A 25,405-nucleotide genomic window follows, 5' to 3' on the forward strand; every position below is an offset into this window, starting at 1 on the left:
TTCCCAGGCTATATTTGCCCAATACAGGAGCCCTGAGTTCCTTGGTGCCTTAAAAATCTGTGGAGGTAGGACAACAAATCTAGACTTCTTAGAACTAGGTGATTCCCAAAAGATTCAGCTGTCTGCTTTGGGCAGATATCCCAAAGCTATTTTGCATCCATTAATCTCAGCCAGGGCTTTCTATATGCAAAACTGGGAGCTCTATCAGAAAATATATTCTTTGGAAGTTGATGCTACTTCTTCCTTCTGTTAATAACAGTCTTTGACAATTTACTTTCTTGTTATTTTATAAGGGGGAATTAATACTTTCAGATATAGTATTATAATGTAAAGATGAAAAATAATATACAGAAAAAATCTGACATAAATTTTAAAGTGGATTCACCATGAAGTTAAAATTCAGAAAAGTAGTTCATTTATTCACATCCAGATCTGAGTATGGAGTGAATGAATATTCACTTGATTTACCTGCTTCTTTGTGCTGCAGAAAAATTTATCCCAGAAGAAGGGCTATTTTTGTGGAGGAAGAGATTGGTTTAAATCCTGAGGCAACAGGAAAGTTAATATAAGTCCCATTGGCTTCTACTGATTGTGGCTGTGAACAGATATCCTCTCTCAGCCCCAGTTGTGCTAATAGAAGTAACTGTCACAGCTGTTTGTCAGAGGCTTCTCATTTCAGACTATCACCCTAGTCAATCTGCTGGTAGAACTACATGAGTAGATGACCCCAGTGTGCTTCAGGCAGCATTGGCTAGCACAGCTGTAATCTCAAATTTAAACTTGAGATTAAATAGGGGTGCATACACATGGACAGACCTCTCTACTTAAACAGAAAGAATATAAATAAAGCTCATTTTGTCTGGTGAATGTACAGTTTCATTAATATACCATTTTAATCAGTAGTATTTTAATAACTAGGGCAGAGAGGTAAAAAAGGTATTCTGATCAACACCAGGAAAATGTAAAGGCAATTTCAAGTATGTTTAAGAAACAAATGAGTTAATATATTTGCTGGATGCTTCCTGAGCTTTGATCAGATCATGAAATAATATGCAAGTCTAAGAACACAGCAAGGCTTGCCCAAAGAAATTTAAGCCTAGAGAAGCACATATTGAGACAGAAATAGCATAATACACATAGTGTAGAAAGTCAAAGAAAATAATATTCCAACTGTTTGCCTTTCTGGATCCATTAACTTTTCATCTGAATACAGCCTTGTCCAGTAGATGCAGGTACAATTCACTGGTTTGATAGAATGGATTCAGTATACAGGCATCAAACACATTATTGATCAACATTAAAGATTTTTTGGTTTTCACAATAGGAAAATCAAAATTGATCAGCATATCACATTCACATCTTTCATTAACTTTTTTTTTTTTTTGCTTTTCATGGTAGGTAGTGTTTTTTAGGAAGGCATAAATAAATAAATAAATAAATAAATAAAAGGTGCCTTCATATTGATATGGAGCAAGAATTTGACTGAGTCTTCCACTAGTCCAAAAAAAAAAAATAATAATAATAATAAAATGTTAATTTGAGCTCTCTACAGAAAGAGGGAGGGGAAAGGAAGAACCTTTTTCATACAGCCATTGCAACCTCAGGGGACTCCCCATGCACCTGCCTATGAGAAACTGAGCTTTCCTCTGTTCCAGACTACAGTGGAGGTACATTAATATGCAGTTCTACTATGTGTCCTTCTTGACTTTCCAAAGACAAAGCCAGAGCATGATGTTGTGCATGGGTCTGATCGTGTATCTGCTCAAATCACTAAAGGCCAAGGTTTTCTGAATCACTAAACATATTTCAGTTACCCTTTTTGCACTTGGTCAGGGTACTTTCCTTCCTGACAAGTTAAATATCAGCAATGCGTAGTGCCTATTTTATCCTGTCAATTACTGAGATTATCAGCGCTTTTTAACGTCTCTATTTCAGGATTTTTTATTTGGTTATTGCTTCTACCATTATTCTGAGGTTGAAACGAGATAATGAATTTAAAACAGAAGTACCACAGCCACCATTCAATCAGTATTCAGTCCAGCACCAGATTATGGATAGGTATTTTATAATGAGAAATTGGTTGTCTTGCTTTTGCATTCAAAGATGTCTGCCCAGTGCATCGGTCTAAAATGGAGAAAGTTTGAGCACCCTGTGTGTACATTTAAGGTGATTATTGTGAGTGATAATACAGAGTCTATAAAAGAGAACATACTGTGGTGCTGTAGTACAAAATGGGAAGTAGCATTTCACAAAGAAACTTCACTGCAGAAGTTAATAAGTCTCAATACATACCATTTACAGGGTTAATGCAACCTTGTGCGTGTGTGAAGACATATGCTTGTGTTGGAGAGAGTTTCACATTCATTCAGGCTTTTAATCAAACTGGTTACCAGGATATCAACGCGAACAGCCAGAATATCTTAGTTTTGATTTGCTATAGGCCATTCCTGCTCGAACAGCAATATCACCTGCTAGAGCTGCCTATCATCATACCCCTCCAGTTCAGGAGGAGCGACATGCAGAGACAAAAAGCTTGATATTTCTATCTTCAATTCCAGAAGTCGCTTAGCACTGTTTACCATATTTGGCCCCACTTTCTTAGCTGAAGGAGATGAAAGAGAATTTAGGCATAAAAGAAGCTGTTTGTTTCAATTCCTTTGAATAATATAGTGCTTTGTACATTTTTAATAAAAGCAGCTATCTTGCTTTGATATCAAACTCCCAGACAGCCACAGCTCCACTGTAGCTCCTTCCAAGCCAAATGTAGCTCTTCGGTCTTTGAAGACATTCCCAGTTTGTGACAAAGCATCTTATCTCCTTAAATATCTGCTTTTTAATTCCAGTCAAATAACATGAATGTATTACTCTTATACCTATTCTCTGAGAACATGCTGGAATTTAATCATAGTACATTTTCCCTGGTTTTCCAGAGATCTCTTTGAGAAGGTGGACAGTTGGAGAAATAAGTGTGTGGCAAAGCAGATAACCAGCTCAAAACAATCAGTCTTTCTGCAAATGGTCTGAATCAGTTATAAATAACAATTCTGATTTGGATGTTACAAAACCCATCCTAAAAATGCAATTCGTCTGCTAAGGACTACTTCATATTATACTTGTTTAGATTGTATTTGAATTGACAGAGTAATTCTTTCCCACTTGCATGGGAAGTTTCAATCTATGCTTTAGAGTAATATCTTAAAACATGACTGAAGATTCTGGGGCAGTGAGAGTTTTAGGTCTCACACAAAGTACAAGGTTTGCCTGGGACTGTAGAAAGAAGTACAATGGGAATTCAATCTCCAGATCTTTGCATTTTATAGCAAAAATATATGTTCTACTTTAATAGAAACCTTTAAGTTATGTTTCACTGGACAGTTCTCTTGCATCAGAGCCCAAAAAAAAAAATATCATGGCAGGGTCCCCAAAGTCCTGAGAGCTTGGATTTTTCCAGTGATGTAAACAGGAACAAAGGTACAACAGTTGTGTAAGTAAGATATGGCTCTGAAGGCTTGGGTTTGAGCTACAGTCTGGTTATATGATGAAGGTCACCTAGTCAATCCACTTTAGACAGTCCTGTTGGAGTGAGGAATCAAAGACAACCAGCTGTGATAATAGCCAAATTATCCCCTTGAATATTTCCATCTACAAATAATAATGTACTTTCAACTTCTAGGAACAAGCTGACCTTGCACTTTCTTTTTTTCCCTTTTGCATTCCCACAAATTAAGCAGGGATCGTCATTTGTCTCCAGATGTTAGATCTCACATAGAATCCACCAGATATTTGCTTCCTTTGAGCTTAGATTTCATTTAAGCCAGGCTATAACAAGAATTAAAAGGCTCTTTGTCTTTGTTAAGAAGCAGTTAGGAAACCAGCTGCAAAATGGTGATTCCTTCAAAATGGAGCTAACATTTCATACAGGTCTTTAAAAAAAAATCAGCAACAGAAGGCAGTAATAGCCTTTCAAGCTCCCATGCTAATTCACCATTGTTCTTAATTAGAGAGGATAAGGAGCAGACACACAAAGCCATCTCTTTGCTTGGTTCCCATTAAAATCTGCTAATGAGGTAAAGTACAAAAAGTGACCCACTCAGAACAGGAAAAGAAGAAGGGAATTTTAACACACACACACAAGAAAAGAGAATCCCTCAAAAATTAATTGACATAGGCCATGGTATCTGTCTGTATTTCATACTGATGTCCTTGACTAGCCAAAGTGGTGACTTTGAGTCCCGTTTTGCTTGGAAATGTTCTCTTAAAAGACTGATGTTTTCACTCATTGCATGCCATCTTGTGGTTACTTGTGTTGAATTCAATAATTTCTGAATAATCAAAAATATGTAGGTACATATGGGCATTCCAGCAACAACAGCTTACCTTGGGCAAGGAGTATTTTGGCAGCTTCATCTGTGTAAATGCATTTCTCCTATAAGAAACGTAATAATGTGGTCGTCCACCCGATGTTAACTATGAGAAAAGCAGAAAAGGTATCTTCAGTGTTTTTTTTTTTTTTTTTTTAATATTTTTATTGCCAGTGAAAACACCAAGCAAAAACTGACAAGGCATACAACACAGCACTGGTGGCGGTGGCTTAAAACTGCAGTGCTGTTACAGGTGATGAATAACCATTGATCCAACTGACAGTGGCTGAAAAAGAAAGAGTAAGAGAAATCCCCTTTTCTACAGAGAGGTAAAGGCCAGAATTTCAGGTGAAAGTATTGGGAAGGTGTAACCTTAGCTTCGTTTAGGCCATTATGTCACCTGCTGACCATCTGCTCTCCTCTTACCACAAAACAAGCTGTTTTCTGTTTGTAGAGCTGATGTGGTCTATTGGTTAGGGAACCAGATTGGCAGACACGATGCTTGATTTCTATATATATCTCCAGATCTGGTTCCTGTGTGGCCCTGCACAAGCCATGTTTCCAGATCACCTAAGCATTCACATCTCCCGAAGGCAGGAGAACCTGAGCTGATTTGGTATTTCTGTAAATCTGGCTATTTATATTAGTGCCTAAATACTGATGGCAATCCCTTGAACACACTGGGTTAAAACAATGTGTGGTTTCATTTTATGCCACATCTTAATGGGGGGGGGGGGGAGGGGGGGACAGGGAAGAAGCTGACAATGTTAGCTGCTGAAGCATAATCAATGTTTGTAAATTACTTTGAAATCCATGCATGAAAGACACTGAAGGAAAAAATATTCTGAGGGATTCTCCATGCAGAACTTTGCTTTAATTGCCTGCTATCTGGACTTATCAAGACTTCACTTTAGCAGTGAGTGTTTTAAAAGACACTGCAATCGTTTAAAATGGAAGATACGTAGAGGCTAAGAACTACTTATATTAAAGCTCTTCAACTATTTTTTGAGGGAACTGATCAACAATTTGGGGAAGAAAGGCCAGAGTGAATGTGTGTTTGTAAAGAAAACAGGATGTAGTGGGAAAAAAGAACCCACTTTCCCTTCTTTTCACCTTTTGAACCTACTAATTCTCCTTTAGTTGCAGAAAAGCTAGATGAAGATGAAGGCTGGGGCAGGTTCTCATGGAACTCATCTACTCTTCCATCCCTTCCGTGTCTAGTGTGAGACTAATCCTCCTCTGAAGAACAGTGTCTGGGATATGGTAAAGTTCAATATCACTCAGCATTTTATTTAGCAATTATTTATTTTATTACTTGTAAGCCAGATAACTTACATATGTAATCCTTTGAAGAATGCTATTTGAAATTACCCGTCAGCAGTTAATTCATTGACTACTAGGAAGGAAAAAAAAAGGGAGGGGGACGGGACTGTTTCCAGGGATTAAAATATTATTTCATTCATGCAAGTGTTAATTATTACCACTTGGCAAGTACTATCTCTTTGACCAGTTAAGGTTGTGAAAAGTTCCTCATGACATTAAGGGAAAGATTGTAAGAGATTTCCTGTCCTCACACTCTCCTCCTTCTACCATACAGCTAGCACCGAGGTGGAATAAAGAAATGTTACAGCACTGATAACGCTACACAACAGTTTATAGGCAGAAAGTGAAAAGCATCAAAATACAAGGGCTGTCCAAAAAGGCAGACAATCTCCCCAGCTTTGACTTTAAGTGGGGCAAAGGGATTAACTTCTCTCTAGTGTGCTGCAAAAATTAGGTCAGAACAGAGAAGACAATATTGAAGAGCACAAAACCAAGGCATCGGTGATGAAGCAATGAATCAATTTAGATATGAACTCCACAGTTCTTGTGTCATTCATGACACACACACAGTCAATCTGAAATTAGAGAGCGAGTCTGAACAGCATTGTGTGCCCCTGTTTTTCTTACCTCATAAACATTTTATGTCCCAGACATAGAAGGCACAAAAGCTACTCTGGAAAGTATGTTCCAGATTTATTTGTGCATGATTTAGAAAGGTATTTATGTTTATGATTGAGTTCATTAACTGAAGGCAATTAGCAATCAACTCACTCAATTCAAAATATCAATCCTCTCTCTTCACTCCATCCCCAACCATGACAGAATATAAGCTGTCTGGAAAACCAGCTCAGTCCTAATGATTTCTGGTTCACCTCCATGTTTCCCACAATTCTGTTATTATTTTTTGTCCTTTTCATCTGTTATTAAATGGACCCTGGCAGCAGGCTAATGAAATCCACAGTAGTTCAGATCTATTCTCCAGCTCTCACCTGGAACACAGCTTGGCTGAGTACATCTCATCTTCAGCCTTTTCACTATAATCACAACTGAGGCGTAACAATAAAGCCTGATTATTCCTTCCTTGGTTCTTCCCCTGACTCTTTTCTATTTCCTTCTTGTGTTTAAAACAGCTTCAGTCTACTGCCCTTGCAATAGGAGAAGACTGACATGTCACTTTGAGCTGGTGGGTGAGAACACTAATCTGAGAATGCCGATGAGCTTCCAGGAGTGGCATGGAGGATTACTCCAGTACACACAGTGGATGCTTCAGGCAGGAACTCTATGACCCTACAGTGACAAGCTACTAAAGGTAGAAGAAACTCCATTAGCATTGTAATGAACAGTTACAATCCACTCAGTGCCTTTATTATGGTCTGATTAGTTGGGAGTTAACATATATGCACATGCATGCAAAAGAAGGATAGAGAAAGTAATAGAATATCAAATAATAGAATAAATAAGAGAAGAGGGTGTTCTGCACCTGAACAAAGACATAGTCATCCTGGACGATCAGGGAGTTATGGTCAATATAGCCTGGAAAGGGTTTGCTTCGAGTGGCTTCACTGCAGTTCTGCATCTTGCAGGTGATGTATTGGGCATCTGAAAGGGAAAGGACAAAAACAAGACACTTGAGATCCTGAGCACAGATTTTCCCTACTGTCACAAACCTACTTGCTGAGGCCACATTTCTGCTTCACAGCCTCATGTGATAAGAAGTGACACCACCCATTCAAAGCAACATTAACACTTCTCCCTTATACCTCTGGTAAATTTACCTTTCATTGTTCTCCTCCTTTAAGTTCTTTTGTTCTCCGCATGGATCGGCCTCTCATAATTTCTTTCATTTCATACTAAGCCAGGTATCAGAGCTCCTTTGTACCAAGAGAGCCCAACCTAATTACTCCATTCCACCCTCTGTGTTTCATGCTGGGAGTACATCAGAGTCAGTGTTTGAAGGTGGCACAACTTAATGCTTGTGGCTTAGGTCTGACACAAAACTAGTCAAGGATGTATCATTCAGCATTATTACCTGTACTGTTGAATTTACTTGGATGCTACCCAGGTTTAAGCTTAAACTGAGGGACTAACCAAGTGAAGGAACAACAGAGGCATGAAGGACACTTCACAGAGACAACAAACAGCCCAAGTCCTGTGAATCCCAAAGTGACCATGGGTTTGAATAATTGCATCTATGCTGCAGGATAGATATATTCTGTGCCGAGCCGCCACAGTTCACCTGTCATCCCCATTGTGGGGGATTTACTGGAGGCCATGACAGCTTCTCCACAGTCACATGCCTGAATTTATTAAGAACATGGCCAAGGTCCAAAATATACACAAGTACGAGGACACCTGCCCCATAAAGGCACCACTGAGGAACCCTTTCCTGGCACACCTTCTGCATTTCCTATAGCACTCACACACTGCAGAGTAATCCATATCACCACTTGGTTCAAAAATTTTACCTACATCTCCGTTAACTGTGCAGGTAAATGCACTCTGGCAGACCTGGGCAATCATTCCGCTCTTGAAGCTAGATATCTGAGCTTCACTGGGTTGTTTGCTTCAGAGTAAATGGCCTAAATGCAGCCCTGAAGCCAACTCATCCGCTATTACCATATGGGACTTCTTCATCTCCTGTTTTGAAGCACTGCAGGGTGCTCATCTCGTAATCCATCACCTGAAGGAAAACAGTTTGATTTTTTTCATGACAGTAATTTATCCCAGAATACAGAACCAGATTCTCTGTATTCAATTTAGTCTCTTTCAGATCAATTAAGAAGTTGTACTTTGTTTAAGGACAAAACTGATTTACAGGAAAAAGGATTTGGGCATTTTAGCATTAGCACTTAAATGATAGAAACACTACATGGCATTTAATCTTAGGACTACTTCTAATCTTCTTCCTTGTTGAAGAAGCACAGCCCCTTGTTTGATATAATTACTGCCTTCTGATCAGAGAAGCAGCATTTTCCACTGAAATAGAAATGACTAGATTTTTACTATCTCATATTTAATCTTGGGTTTAATTAAAATCTATCATTTGACATTTCTTTCCTTGTTTCTAAGGGCTGTTGACTTCTGCTTGAAACAGAAATGCAGGGTAACGAACCTTCAGGAAAGTTTGATGAGGGATGATTTTACCCCGACATTTGCAGAGTTCTTGGAATATATAAAGTGATAAGTATTATTAGTCACTGCAGTTTATAACATTTTATGCTTTTGCAGCTCAGTGCAAAACATTAATTAATATAACCCAGACAGTGTGATCAAAGTGCATTTCCCTTTGCAGGAACATGATTTTTTCCACATTAGCCACGAGAGGGCAGGGAGAGATATAAGTCCCAGCCTGCTCATTCCAGTGAGCTCAGGGAGATTCCCTTTTCAAAGCTGTTGTCTCCTCTGTCCCCCTGCTGCCAGGAAAAAGGCATCTAAGGGGGGCTACTAGTCAAAAGACAGAATGGACATGAATCTGTCCATCTGCAGCACAACTATTTCCCGCTTCTCCTGTGAATTGAATCCGTTATACGATGGACAGCCCTTTACACTTCGTCACATTCATCCCCTCTCATTCAGTCTCAAGAAGGGTCCTGAGTGAAATGCCTGGCAATTCCTAGCTTCAACAGCAAAGCACTGTGCTGAACAGTCAGTCGACATGGCTGGCCCTGAGCTGTCCTATTGGCAAGACTGGGTGGCTTTTCACACACGGGATTAAATCACCTGGCCTAGAGTTATTATAGGGTTGGACTTCTGTTTCTCACCTCGTTTCTTTCTTTCTACACTACTGCCATTGTTTTCTTTTACTTCCACAGGCACAGTGGCTCTTTGTGAAGCATTAGGAGGAGACTGCAGTGCCATCATGCTTCCCACACAAACACATTATCTACCCTGCAAACACATGGAGGTAGCAGGATGGGTGCTGCTGAGACAGGCCATCACAGAAGATTAAGGAATCTCCTCCACAAGAGACTATAGAGAGCAGTTCAGGCTGACATCTGTTAGAGGTGACTGAAGTTTTTTCAATCCTGTATTAATGGAGGAATGGTGACTATGTCTATTTCTGCTGTGATCACTGGAGTCTGTGCAGCAGTGATTGTACCATTGATGAAGATTTACTAAGGCAATTCCTGTGAACTTTTACAGTGCAATTCTCCATGGCTTCAATTCTAAAATGCCAGTAATAAGTACTAAAGGGCAGAGTTCTGAAATTGCTTAAACTAATCTCCCAAACAGTCAAACCCTGAGATGTGCACACCAAAAAAAGCTCCCTCTGCTATGGGAGACAGAAAGAAGACAAAGCAGGCTTCTTGCAGTGTCTGGATCTCTCATTTTTCCTAAGGGAATTTTTGTTTTGCTCACATGAACTCAAGGATTTTGTTTCAGCGTCTCATTCTCATGGACATTCTATGTGATTCCATTGGCAGAGCTTTGTAATTTAGCATTAATTAATGTCAATTAATGTATTCAGTTGCTAAGCTTTGGAATTAATTTCATTAGTTTTCCCACACAGATGTTTTCCCTGCCATAGGTAATTAGGACTTTATGCTTTTCATTTCCAGAACCCTCACCTCCAACAACAGCTGCTGTTTTTAATATACAACAAGAAAGTCATGCTGCGCCTGGAGAGAAGAACATAACTTCCAGCTCTTATCCCCCCAGACACTTTGATTTAGACAGTTTTAGACATGTAAAGTAGGATTCTTCTCTGGGAATGGTAACTATTTCTAAAGAGGAAGCAAGGAAAGTCACAGAACAAGAATGGAGGAGACATCTTGTAAGGGAAACCTCTGACAAAATTAATCTGCGTCAGTGAAAGAGAATCGCAGATGCTAACATATAGCAGGAATTGAGAGCTAGAGGGACCCTGTGCCATGATATGTTTTACTCTTTTCTGTTTAGCTTGAGCTCTATGCTAATATGTTCTCAAGGGCAATATATTCCAGAGACATGTTTTTGGCTTAGCTGGTGGAGATGGAAGGTTGTTCATGGTTACTGGAAGTTGTCAAGCCTCTGCAAAAATACACAGAAGAGTATCAAAATCTTTCAAAAAGCAGAGGGAGAATTCCTTCAGGACACTTTGTTGCTGAGTGTTATTTTGGATGACAGCTCAAACTTTAATACTCACTGCTTTCCAGTCTAAACGTTCATGGATGTCTTTGGAAAAAGAGTCAGAGAAAATATTCACTGTGATAACTGTAAATATATTATTCTTCCCATTTTTTATTCCTCCTCTTGTCTAATTAATTGAAGAAAGTGTTCTGTTCTCTACAAAGAAATACACTATGGACAGATCAGGAGTTTATACAGAGTATCCATACAATGCTTGTTGGTCTTCCAGGTTTACTATGGTGTATCTCTGTTCATTACTAAGCAACTTAGATATTAGGGATCATTTCTTGATTTTTTGAAGGGTGAGTGAGATCCTTTAACTAACGAACCATAAGAACATGGTAGTACCATATCTCATTTAAAGATACGGATCTGTAACCCATTTCCAACAGTGACTAGTAAGAGAAGCCTTGAAAAGATCACAAGAATTTGTCCATATGCCTTGGATGTCCAGGTAAAGCTTGAGCAACCACAACTTCCAGTGATGAGTTCCACTATTTAATTAAATGTTCTCGTACTTTAATCTTCCCAATTTTTTATTTATTTATTTTTTTTAAACACAACATGACTGTTCTTTATTCATTCCCATCTGTTGGGAATGAATGTTGATTTGTGAAACATTTATGATATAGAAATATATTCACAACTCTCGAGGGCTCAGCAACTGCAAAGCACTTAACCAGTAATGAAAACCAATGAATTGGAGCGAGCCCATTTACTAACTAACTCACAAATCTGTTTTTATCCTGCTACTACTCTTTCTTCATTGCATGTCAGAGTCAGAAGTCTTTCTTTGAATGGGGAAGTATATCCTTTACCATTTCTATCATGAGGATATAATTGGGAAAAAAGAAAATCATTCTCCAAGACAAATACTAATCATCAGCTACAGTCAGGAAAATCAGAAAAAAAAAAAAAAAATCACTGCACATGTTTAATGCACTATGTAAATAAATTTCCCACTTGCTAACTCTTTTTACTTTTTTTTCTCCTCTCACAGCAGTGATTATTTTGTTGTTTAGTTTTTGTTTTGTTTTGTTTTGTTTTTTCCACATTCTGAGAGAACATAAATTAAAGTCCTAGTACAACTTTGTGATTTAGATACCATGAGCAGGATACTCAGCCCCTGCTGGTCAGCAAGCAGACCATGTCAACTGCCCACAGGTGAGATTTTGGTCTTGCCTGCAATCACAGAAGTACCTTAATTACCTTTCACTAAGGAAAGTTGCTATGTACATCAAGAAGAAGAAAAGGAAACAGAAGTACATTTTAAATATCAGGAGGTCTATATTTTTTTTTTTTTTGACAGCATTTAAGAAAGCTCCTTAGCTTCTTTCATCTGCACATTTAAAAAAAAAAAAAATCAATTGACATCCATCTGCAGTCATCTAAGCAAACGATGGTTGACCAAACAAAGTTGTTTTTCTTGACCTGCACCTATACAAACTCTTAGACTCCCTAAGAGTCTAAGGCCAGTTAGTCTCCAAATGCCTTGAGGAAATCCATTTTCCTAATCCCTACCAACAGCCCAGATTACTTAACAAGGATCACTCTAATAAAAAAATATCTTGTCAATTAGCCTGAATTGAGCCTTGCTGGGGTAATATTACCTAGCTCAAATCAGATAAAACCATTAATTAAGGGTCTTTTGAGGTTATTCTTTAAAAAACAAACTAACTAAAAACTAACACCCTCGTACCATTAAGTTATACACATCCTGAAAGCACCTTAAGTTGCATTTGAGAAAACCTGGATTTAACTCTCACCAATTACTCTGCCTGCTGACTACGATGATGAATGTAACAAAGGAAAGCTTATCATGGTTAAGAACTGTAGGGGTTTACTTGTCTTACTGGGGTTTTGACCTGAAACCAGGCAAAAAAAATATCACAGTTCCTGCTGACTTTGACAGCTTACTTTGTTCCTGTTCCAAAACCTAAGCAGAACACCAGGGAAACCCAGGCATACAAATGGAAATGTGAGATAAGGTTCAAATGAACTTCTTCCAACTGGAAATAAACAGTTTTTCCTACTGTACACTCAATCCCAGCTTTACTAGGATTGTGCCTGAAGCCTTTAAAAAATAAACAGAAACATTACTTCTTCATTTGGACATTTGATGAAATGAAAATATGTCTGGTGCTGTCCAAGATTTACACAACAGGTTTAAAAACATGAACAGCAATGATTAGCCCTGCAAATCTGCCTCCATCAATACAATTTAATTGTACAGTCTTTACTCAGTTTGTTTAGTGTTACCTGCATCCTAGTTTGTTTACTGTTTCATCAGTGGATCATGAGGAGGACTTAAAAGGAGAATGTGAGCACAGGTACAGCACTGCCAGCCAGATCCTCAGCAAGTGTAAATCAACATGCCACTGAAGTTGCATTGATTTATACCTGCTAAGAGACTCCTATTTTGGTTCTTGTAAACCTTTTACATTATGTATATAAATACAATAAATAAAATGTACAGACAGACCGTAATCAGGGAGCAGAGACAGCAAGTTATTGGTATTCTAACAGGGAAAGCCCAATACTAAAGTTGTTGCTGATAGATGTTCTCAGGCAACCCTGCCAGGGAGATGGGCTAACACCATACTCTGCTGACATTTCTCCTTCTTTCACCTAAAGCTGCAGTTGTAGCATTCAGTTTCTGCTGCTGGGGAAAAAAAAAAAAAAAAAAAAAAGAAAAGCCAGCAAAAGAGTGAGGTTGTTTTCCTATTTGTACTGAATGAAGCAGGTTTTTGTTTAGCCCTTATATTTCCACCTCTGGGTCTTTTATTTTACTGTATGTATTGTGCGGTTGCTTTCACACCACCTTCCTTTTCTTTCCTTCTTTCTCCCTGTCTTGTTTTGTCAAGTTTATCTTCACAAATTTAATCCCTTTATAGAATTTTTACACTTGGTTAACCATCAAAAGAGATCTCCCAAACAAACTATAAATAACTAAATGCAAGAATATACATTAAATAAATAAATAAATAATATTTTCAAATTTGCCTCACCTTGATAAAAAATGTATCTTTCTCACTTCAGCACACTTTACCTCATCACCCTACCAGCAGCAACACACCAGCTTCATTCCAGAGGAGAAAGGTTTGCTCATCAATTGGAGGGTTATGGTTACTTTTTCCAGGAAAGAGGAACAGATTTAGCACTTAGAATAAGGCTCTAGTAGCCAAGAGACCTGAATACACCAAATTGGTCATAGTAACAAGAGTTCCCCATGTTTTTACTCTCAGCTTGCTTCAGTCTCAAAGTCCCAAGACCTACAGTCCTCTGCCAGTGACCTGTGCTCCCTGGAAGAACTGGCAAAACACAGCATGCACTTACTGTCTTTTATTCCTGATAAGCTGGGGACCTCCTAATTCATGAGCAGAAATTTCAGCCCAATGGCTGGTTTGCAAGGGAGGTCACCACTGGCTGAAGGTTGGACAACACTGTTGGATTTATATTAGTAATTCCTTCACTGCCTAAACAGAGAAATGTAAGTCGTGCAGCCTCTCAACTAAGCCAAAACAAGTGCACAGAATCAATTCCTAGAGCTCAGCTGATGAGCAATAATTTACTATTCCATAATTCTTCATTAACGTGCCTGCCTCCCCAGCAAGGCCAGTTTCATCTACCTGATTTTTTTGTTTGCATGCTAAGACCTATACTAAAGCATATTAATTTGTTAAGCACTCAATAAATCTTTTGCAGAATTGTGTTACAGGTCTGCAAAATGTTCTTATTACATGTTAAGAACTAAAACAAGACTATTCATGGTGTTTGGAGCATGGCATCTTCTCTACCCAGTGTGAGCTGAACATCCCTCAAAAGGATCACCGTAACATAGCTCCTTAAACACTGATTGCAGCACTTTGTCTCAATGACCTCAAATTCCCATTGCATTATAAGATTAATGTTTTGTGCTGAATTAGACACTGTGCTACTCGAATCTTTCTTTCCCATTTAACGTGTCCTGAGAAATAGAAAGCTTCATGTCTCCAGCCTTGCCACCATGTTCAGGTAAGTGAAATTGAGAGGAGAAATAATAACCAGAGAACACAAATGATAAGAAATAGAGATAATAAATTCTTTCGCTTTTACTAATCTTGCATATCCTGAAATTGAAAGACCTTTAAAACTTTATGATTTCTATCACAACTGTTTCTTTTCAAAATTCATCTTCCAAAAAATTCTCTTTCATGCTGAATTTTAGTGAGTTAAAAAAAAAATTATTACTTACTGTTACCTTTTCATACAGTTTTAAAGTTTCCAATGAGAGAATATACATTTTAAGTAACACCACTACATTTTGGGGTACAATTCAGGGAAGAATTTCATCCTTTTTTAAAGGAATTAATTGACTGCATCATTAATACTTACATATTGGAAACGGTACAAATCTGCTTGCTATGTTGCAATAAAATTGCTATTTACAGAGGAAACAATATGGAATTAAAATGATAGGATCCATGCCAGACAGGTTTTTAGTGTGATGCCTGCCTGAGGCAATCCACTGCTGTGGAAAAGAAATCCATGGAAGAAGATCTGCAAAGGCAGGGGAGCTCAAATAAAAACCTCGAGGAAGCACGGGTGGGAGGAGGAAAGGCCAGAGGGTGGCTCAGGGTGCCTGAGAGAATTTACAGCCAATTAAGAGAATATTTTGGAGTTGCAGGTAAATGCAGCTGCTGGAATGGAGAAAAGCACCTCAAGTGGCAAAGGAAGGGAGAATAGCTGATGAAAGTGAAGGACAATGACAGGACAAACAATAACAGTGAAGAATACATTCAGGGTGGTCATTAAAATATTTTTAATGCAAGAGAAATGAGGTGTTTTCAAATGTAGTACCTAAGGCAGAGTATCCCTGGTCTACTGAAACAATTTGGTACAGCTATGTACAAAATGATAGTACAATTTTTTTTGTGTGAAACAAACAGACAGGCTCTGTGACACAGGAACTTTTCTCCTATGAACAAAAATCATGTGGGGAAAAAAAAAAAAAAAGAGAGAGAAAAAAAAAAAAAAATGCTGTATATTCTGATTCAATTACTGCTTATCACCTACTCTTCCTTTCCATATTATCTCCTTGTTTCACAGCCTGTTAATACCAACTTTTTTTCCAATCTTGGAACAACTTTTCTTCTGACAGACTTACCTTGGACAAGTCAAACCCCTCATATTAAATGACAGGATCAGTAAATACTCAGATCTCCATCATGATATTGTGTAGTTACAAGAATATGAGGGCAGTGCAGAATACCACAGTCTTAGGAAGCTGATGTACTTACGACCATCCACTGTCTTTGCCTCAAGGTGCACGAGATCTGGCTCTCTACCGGACCCCATCATAGACCTGCAAGAGGCAGATTGATGCAAATGCATTAAAGCAAGACATACCACAGGTGATATCTGGGACATTCATTTCACATGATTCTGTTTAGCTGGACCTAAACTCACACTTACAATTAAAAGCTGATCATTTTAAAAGCCTCTTGGAGTTTTCCATAAAATAAACTTGAAAATTTGAAAAAAAAAAAAAAAAGAAATCTACATTTTCAGTGAACTGATACCGTTGTACTTACGAGTTCTTTATTTTTGATGCATTTACTTCATTTCTACTCTCCACCTGGAGACTTGTTTCTCTTTTCATTGGCACCTGACCTTCTAGTGTATCCCCTGGTTTGATTGGTAAGATGTATTTCAGCTCAGGGTGGGATACAGCATACTTTAATTGATGAGATAACAGTGTTTGCCAGCATACTAATTATAGCTGTTCCTTTATATTTGACATTTTATGCGCATTTGCTTAATTGACACTCTTAATGATCAATATTCCCTCATTAATTAATAAATTTTAAAAATCCATTTCATTCTGAGACATTTTATCATTTCTGATCTAATAAAAACAGTGTTCCATTAATAAAAGAAATGTCAAATTGATTCAGAAAATGATCACTTGTTCACTCTGAATTAAGAAGTAACAGCATAAAGACACTGACCAAATAGGAGGTTTATGGATTCAGGCTTTGCTTCCTTTGCTGATGTTCCACTTCACCAGCACTGGTGGCCTTGACAACTTGCTGGGAGAGTCCAAATAGCCACTAGTTTGATGCATAGTCTGAATTACTGCATTACTGACTGCAGGTGGGTACCAACTCTGTTTTAAAGTAGCCTCAGTAGCGACTCTGACAATCAGTCTTGTTTCTAGTTTTAGCCCTGTCAAACAAGCGATAATCCTAGAAAATCCTAGGGTTAAACCTACAGTTTCATGTTAGCTGCCTGACCTCCAAGTTAATAGATGCATGAGTGAAGATAAACATTCATTTCCATTGATAGACAAATTAGATGTTGCTCTGTTCAAAGTCTCATTATTTTTCAGGAAATCAAAAATGAGGTTCAAACAGTGATTTAGACCTTAATTCAGTTCCCACTGACTGCAATCAGATGCAGCTCTAGTCCTTAATCATCATGTGCATTAACTAATAACCATTACAAAAATGTTAACTATAACAAGACTATCTGATTAATCCTTAGCTTCGCTGACAAAATCTGTAACAATTCTTTAGTAAAAAATCTTTTTTTTTTTTTTTTTTCCCTTCAGTTCTCCTCTGCTGGGGACTTGAAAGTTTCAGAAAAGTCTAAGCTAGCATTGCTTTCACCTCTTTGCCATCTTTAAAAGCTCTTATAACATATTTTTTTTCTCCTAACCAATCAACATTTATTTAAAATTTCTGCTTCCTGATGATTGACACCAAGTGTGTGGGAAGGGATCACCTTCCTAGGGCATTTTTCCTTCACCTACTATCATCAGTAGATTTAGGGTCAAAATGCTGGGCTTAATGGTTACAATACAGTTCAGGATAGATATATGCTAGTGACAAACAGCCCTAAAAATACAGAGGGATTAATCTTGTAATTTGGCATATCTCCTTTTTATCCTTGTTTATTCATCAGGCTTTAAGCACACCTGGAACTGGGCTATTCCATATAATACAGCTCAGCTTCTTCAGTGCACACCTCCTCCTGACCTGACACAGCCCTATGGGGATGTGAACTCATCAAAGAAAAAAGGATTATATTCCATGGACTTGAACACTTTGTCTCTTCAGAGACATGCAACAATGGTTTTCTTTCAGCAAAGAACTTGTTGCCTTAGTTAAAGCCTGCAAGCCTACAGTCAGGTGTTTTAAGAGTTGCTTTCTCACAGCTCTATTCTGACCCCAAGAAACACTTCTATTGCATCTATTATGGCAACAAGAAAAAAAAAGAGATATCTCACTGACAGAGGGAAAGTGATTGTCATTGATGTTTCCACTTCTGATATGAGCCATAATTTACATCAAACTCTGAAATGTCTTACCAGTAATGTATAAATATCTCGGTCCACCAACCCCAGAAAGTTAGAAGGCTACAGCTGTAGTGACCTGTGTATTACTTCATCTCATGCTAGGACAGCCAGTATTAGGATTGCAGAAGCTTCAGCTCAAGGCAGAATTAAGTCATCAATTGTACCAAGGATGGACAGGACAAGGTTGGCTGAAATATGACTCATGATAAACGTTATTCTTCTACTCAAGGGCTTCATTTCTTTTGATATTGTCTAACCCCCTACAAATTAGAAATGTGATGTGAAACTAAGAAGAAAACTACAGCCCAGAGAAGCTAAGGGAGTTTCTAAAGTCAAGCAGAACATCTGAGCTAGAGATAAGAATCACATCCACGTCTCTTTAGCTATATATCTTTCTTCCAACCCGAGAGAACACCCATTCCATCATTTCAATATAACAGGCCTAATTTATTGTGACAGCACAAGGTCACAGTCAGGCCCTTGCATGATAACACTGGCCTGACAACAGTGATAGCAAAGAATAATCAGTTACAAAGGATGGGCAAAATATAAATACATACTTTCTCAAATCAGTATTAGATGTACTGGTATAGCTGCTATCCAGAAACATATTACCCACATCTAGATCCTGCTGAAGGCCTACTGTTCAGAAGATTTTAAATGTCACATTCATGCTGTCTTGTCCCATGGTAGCTCTGTGTATCCCTTCGTACTACCCGAAAAATCACATAAAGAAATATACACTTTACCCAGTTATATACTATAGACCTCTGAACTAACCAGCCTCAAATACCTCTGCAGGCAGTGCAGAGAAACAGTCAGTTTTGTATTGCGGTTCATCTGCACTGTTTTAGACATAAATTCATGAGAAGACAAACTTCATCCTAGAATGGACTGTTTCTCTCCAATGAGTATAAGATGTCTTGATACCTACAGGCATCCACATGTGAACAAATAAGTGCCCCAAAGCAGGTAACGCAGCACACCTGCGGCACATATTTACTACCTAAATTTAAAAACATGAATTGTAGATAAACTATGGACTGTAAATAAAGGGAAAAGACAAAAAAAAAATCATCCTTAGCAGGTGAGCACCATGAAATTCTCCAAGCCTGAGTATCATTAAGTAATTGTGTTAAGCATTACTATGAAACAGAATGAATAAACATAACTTATTACAAGGAAATTCCAGTTCTGACTGGTGACTGGGTTTAAAAGTTCTTCTACCAAAACTAGAATGATCACTGAATACAAGCTTACACATGGAAGAAGAAAATTACTTGCTGGATTTGCCCTAGATAACCCCAAAGCCTCAAACTCAATGTTTCAAACTTGAGACAATTTCCCATTGTACTTCAATACCTTTTGTGCACATAGTCCATGCAATGTGGTCAAAGTGCTCTTTGCAAGTTAAATAAGCAAGAGAAAAGTGTTGTGTGTTTAACAGCCTATAAACCAAGCACCCTACATAGAACAGGGGTACAGGTCAGAAATACTCCAAGACTCACTGAAGTACTGATTTCTTTCAGGTATTTCTCTGAAAATAAACAGCAAAAGCCTTGCCATGCCCTATTCTGAGCAACTTTTTTAGCTATGCTGGTAGCACTTTGTTCTCTTATTTCTTGGTTCTGTTCTTCCCTTTTAGCATCCATTCTCTAAGACCAATCTATCACATATACATCAACAAACTTTTCTTCTTGCATTTCTTTATGTTTTCAACTTATGGTAAAATACCAGCATGCCCGTTGTCTGTTCCTTTAATCTCACTCTTTCTGTAATACTCCCTGAAACTTCAGTATACCAGAGATATGCTAGCAACACCTTCTGTCCATTGTATTTTTCCAATTAGTATTTTTTTTTTTTTTTTTTTTGTATTTTGTTGGTATAACTGTCTGGAAGTTTTGAAAGGAAAAAGAAGAAGAGAAAAAAAAATCTTTTAGGAAATGAGGATTTTAAAAAGCCAAGAGGAACATAAGTGACCCCCCTGCCTTTACAGAAGATGCTCATATTATGAAATATGTAACAATCTAACAGTCCTATTACAAGGCTGCTTTCTAAAATTTTAATTCCTGTCAAGTCTGCTAAGTAGTCATCTGCACTTGAGAGCTTTGCAAATCGATATCAGTGGCTGCAGCACAGTAATTGCTCAGAATGCAGATTCTACATCCACCATGAGAAGCAGAACAAGTAAAAGACCCAGAATCATCCTCTGCTTTAGAACTAGGTGAAAAAAAATATATATATAAATAAAAGCAGTCTGGCACTGCACATTGAAGGGCAAACCCTAGTTGGCATATTTCTGTTGTGACTGACCCCTTGTCATATCTTTGACTGACATATTACTAAAATCTTGTCTTCCTAGGCCTGTCAGCTCTTCACAGCCACAGAACTTGCCCAGAGAGTTTGTGGAGTCTACCTCTTCGGAGACCTTCAAAAGCCATCTGGACATGGTCCTGGGCAAGTTGCTCTAGATGGCCCAGATAGAGCAGGAGGGTTGGACCAGAAGACCTCCAGAGGCCCATTCCAGTCTAAACCATTCTCTGATTCTGTGGAATTCAATAGAGCCCCTGTTATCCTGTGTTTCCATTTCTTCCACCTTTTTATTCACTGTTATAGGAAAAAGCAATTGTTTATGGCTGCTGGGAAAAGATAAAGCTTGCAAGGCGGTCAGACCACTCAGAACTACAGAAAGGCATCACTATGAAGACAGCAAAAACTTCCACATGGTGAACTATTACTTTCAAAATATTCTTTTTCATAAACAAAGTCAAAGCACCAGGCTATAAAGACTCCATCTCACTGCCATGTGCATTCTGAAAATCAGCTTTGGATACCTCTACTGTTGGATGCTTGACTTCAGACATAGTGACACAGTATGAGGGCCTACACACACAAGAAATATGATGGCAAACTTTTCATATGTATTCCATGTATTGTACACACCCACAGCAAAGTTCAAATGTCTTTTAACCTCAGCAATAAATGACAACATTAGTTTAGAGAAGTCTCCATGAAAATGGCCAAGAATTAAAGGCTGGAAATACATGTACATCCCTGGTAGTGTTCAAGGCCAGGTTGGATGGGGCTTTGGCCAACCTGATCTAGTCAGTGGCATCCCTGCCTATGACCGGGGTGTTGGAACTAGATGATCTTTAAGGTCCCTTCCCACCTGAGCCATGGTATAATTCTATGAACAGAAATTCTACTATCCCCTTTCCACAGGCAGAACCACTTCTACCGGTGCAAATGTAGTTCACTCATATTTATAGGGTCAGAGATGCTATGCAGCTTTCCAACATCTCAGATGAAATGAGTAAGTGCAGAACAAAACAAAACAAAACAAAAAAAAGGAAAGAAAATAAAATAAAAAATATCACTTATTCACTCAGAAAAGGATGGTAGATAACTGATAGATATCAGTGTGACTCAACTAAGGTGGATGGAATGAGATCCATGCAGTTCTGGCTATTTTGAGTTATCAGTACTGACTAAATGTAGGTAAACAGTGGCTGCAAAGCAATACCAGACAGAAATGTGATGCTTAGCTTGGAAAATCCAGTTTAACCCCTCTGTCATTCAAAATGCTCATTTGTCTATGTGCTCTCTCTCCACCTTGCCACAACTTATTCTGAATCTCTTTCTGGCCATTAGACGCCAGTTGAATTCTGCAGGTGAATTTGTGCTTAGCGTGATAGTTATTTTCAGATGGCTCCCGACGTTCAGCACCCCATCCTTGATTTGCGCACATCTCCTTCTCTACAAATACTGCAATGCACAGGAAAGATAATTAGCAGATTGGTGGAAGAGAGAACATGCTCTCAGAGATCTTTATGCCAAAGTTGTCCTATGAACATAAATATTCTAACAAGCTTTATCCTGTCACAATAGAGCCATAAAGTTGCTCTGTTCAGCACATGATAATGGCTTTGTAATTCAATTATTGGTAGAATTTGCCTTTAGGGATTTATCTTCCTTTAGCCTCAGCACTCATTCAAATTCCTTATCATAAATCTTACCAATGCAAAACCAGCTCCCCCACTGCCTCTGGAACACATTGTGCCACTTCATGTTAAAAAAGTGACAGCTTATTCCAGATTATTGAATTGCAGGTTTTTGTTTATAAGGTTGGAGTGCAAACAGCAACATCAGATGATATTTGTGCAGTCCTTGGTAGCATCATTTACTGGTTCCACTGATGCTTCTATACCACTCTAAGTCTTAATTGCCATTCATAAAAATAGTAACATGCAGCCCTGAACAGAGAGCTTTTTGTCCAGAGATACTTGACAATCAACCTTTAAGTAACCTTCCCTGCATGCAACTGATTTACTCGAGACTTATGGAAAAGTACAAGACCAGTAGAACAAGTCAGGAAAAGGGGTTGAGGAAAATTTTTCTTCTCAGCTTTATAGATAAACTCCACTGATTAGGCAAGAGCACAGGGACCTCTCTGATTTGACCAAGATCACACAGTTATGTGGCAGAGATAAAAACAGAACCTGAGAGTCCTCCAGGCTCCCTTTCCTTTTACTACCAAATTCACTCCATGAGGACTTTGCAGACATACTCTGTTCCTTTTTTGCTCACAGGAGGCATTGAATCTGTCCCAGGGAGTTTAGTGAGAGAGGGAACTCTTGTGGTTTCTTTAGTTTAGTCTCTATTACATGAAGTTGTATAGATTTTACTCTTCCATGAACATTCTCTAGAGATTGCTTTCTAGCTTTTACATCTCTTAACCATTTTATTCTCATGACATGTTTTAGAAACAAAAGACCAGATTCCAGACAGACATAAATCAGTACTTCACTTCTTTATACTTGGCAAATAAATTTTCCCCTGATAATCATCTAATTAGATCTTCCCTGCTATATCTCTGTACCATTCTTTCTCACGTTGTCCTGTTAGGTGAAATGATATAATTTTGTGCAATTCAACTGGCAGCCACTGGGCCAAATCCACCCTGTGGAATGCTTTACTTGGTTTGTCACCTTTTATCTAGAGCTCATGGGAAACAACAATGCAATGAATAAATCCCAACTAGATAAACTCTTCTTAGTTGTCCCACCCTGCAACACCGATCCAGAAATGCAGGTGTCTGTTGCTGCCAACACTACAATAGATGAGTGGGCAAATAGAGGTAGAGGTGTGATTTCCAGGCCACTTGCACTCTCACCATCACTTTTAGCAACCACAGAGAAATAATATCCATAACCTTCCATCTGTGATGTTCATTTATCCCACAGCTTAATGGACAGTAGCAAATCAAGCCTTCCTTGCCACAGAACAGCTCTCTTTGGAAAGTTATGGAGGGGAAAGTTGGCTATAACTCTAAAATAGATGGATGTGAATTCTTAGCAGGGTAAGCATCCATTGCTGGTAACGCAGGTGGGAGGAATGTCTTAAAAACAGAATCTGATGTAAATGGATAAAATTTAGTTACCAGGATTAGATCATGATTTTAAGACTCTCCTGTCCTACATCTCTTTTTCACATACTGCAGGAGACTTAAATCATCTTCCTTGGAACTTGCTTGAAGAGAGGGGAGGAAGATACCCTGTAATTGTAGTCTCTGAACTCAGCTTCCTGATATCATGCACCAAATCTACCTGATTTACTGCTTCCCTGATGGTACAGTCTAATAGGGTCATGGCTTCCCACTCTGTTAATACATGTGTTTTTCATATCTTGTAGTGCTGCAACCCAGTCAGGATGCTCCAGAGGGGGGTCAGGAAGTCATATACAGCAAGAGGGTAAAGTCAACTCGGCTTAGACAGTATGCTTCTTATTAACCATACAACAGAAAATAGCAGTGAAACCTTCCTGACATAGATCCAAACAAATCCACAGCCAGCTTTACTATGCCACTGTTTTACTCTCCTTCAGGGGCTGTCCTTTATAGGTGTATACAAATAAACCAGCTTCTTTGTACAGTGCCTGTTGAAAACTGACATAGTTCAGGCTTCTGCTACTGAGGAACCCCCAAATGAAGCTTCTGAACCAGGTATATTGATGCCTGCCTAATTCTGCAGATCTTTAGTAGGGAGAAAGTGGAGAACTGGAGAGAAGTTAGAGCTTGTGGGCGGCCGTCCTCGTTTATAAAGTAACTCTGGATGATTGTTTTAAAATGAACCAGCTGAAATAGGAAAAACAAAATACACTAACCTATGTATCAATCAGAATAAGGTAGTTCAGTCCCAAAAGGCTTACTCAGGTGGAATATTCCTCTTCTCCTCCATCCTCCCTATTCATAATGGAAGGACAAGACTCTAAATGGAGGTGGGGCCCAGAGTCAGATGTTATTCAGTTATTACTTCTAGGATAACATTTGATATACTATTTTACTCCCATTTTTCCAGTTTTCATTAAAAAAATAAAAAAAAAAAATCAAAAAAGTCAAGAGCACACTCTCTCCACTTTCTCTCACAAGGTGGAACTATGCCAAACTAAGGTTTCGAGACTGAGGAGTTATATCTTACTCTGACAAATCTTGATTTGAGTAACTAGTTATCTCAACAGACTACTGAGACCAGAGGATATGTTTATTATAGACTTAGAGGACCAGAGTTTAATCAGCACCCTGCCCTGTGACTTTGGGCAATTTTCTCAGCCTTGCCCAAAGAAGAAAGATGTGTATTTTAGATCTCAGTTTCTTAAGAACTATGACTTATCAAAAATCCAAAGAATCTAAATGAGCTTTTAACAGCAACAGAAAATGATGCTGAATGTCTTTTTCTTTTTTCCTTGCTGATCCATGTGGGACTTGTCAGGTTGTGCCTGTCTGAAAGCCAGAGAGGAATAAAATCCTGATTCCCAGCATAAATCTGAGAGGTTTCAACCTTCATTTGTAGCAAAAAAGATAGAGCTACTTCAGGGTCCAGCTGTCTGGTAACCATAAGCAGAGGTTTTCACTAAACCCTTTGAAATAGCATTAGGATCTTTAATGAACATTGCCAACTGAGATTATGCTTCCTTGTACTCTGGCTGGGTGTTATATTGATGTTTCTGGTGAGAAAATGTTAAGTTTCTGGGACACTGAATGGTGACCGTATGCTGTAATATGTTGCTAGCCTTTAGATCATCTGTATCTTTAAGCTGGCAGTCATGAAACTAAAAAGAATATTAGCAAGGAAACAGCACCTTGTGTTACAGAGGCTTGGACCTTCAGTCTGACTTTCTCCCAAAGCCAAATTTCAATGGGAAGTAAATTTGCGGTGTTTGATTCAGGAAGGAATTTAAAATAAAAATAAATAATAAAAATAAATAATAATAATAA

At 38.4% G+C, this 25,405-nt stretch overlaps 1 protein-coding gene across 1 annotated transcript in view; it reads right to left on the bottom strand.

Annotated features, from left to right (window-relative positions):
- Positions 1-25,405, bottom strand: part of LOC116491251 (VPS10 domain-containing receptor SorCS1-like) — a 289,913-nt gene that overhangs the window by 66,530 nt on the left and 197,978 nt on the right. The window contains exons 6-8 of the mRNA XM_032191107.1: positions 16,073-16,137; positions 7,165-7,283; positions 4,378-4,467 (exon numbers count right to left, since the gene is read on the bottom strand). Coding sequence (XP_032046998.1) covers positions 4,378-4,467; positions 7,165-7,283; positions 16,073-16,137 — 274 coding nt within the window. The remainder of the gene's footprint in view (positions 1-4,377; positions 4,468-7,164; positions 7,284-16,072; positions 16,138-25,405) is intronic.

This window comes from Aythya fuligula, chromosome 7 (genome assembly GCF_009819795.1).
Source record: "Aythya fuligula isolate bAytFul2 chromosome 7, bAytFul2.pri, whole genome shotgun sequence".
Lineage (NCBI taxonomy): Eukaryota > Metazoa > Chordata > Aves > Anseriformes > Anatidae > Aythya > Aythya fuligula.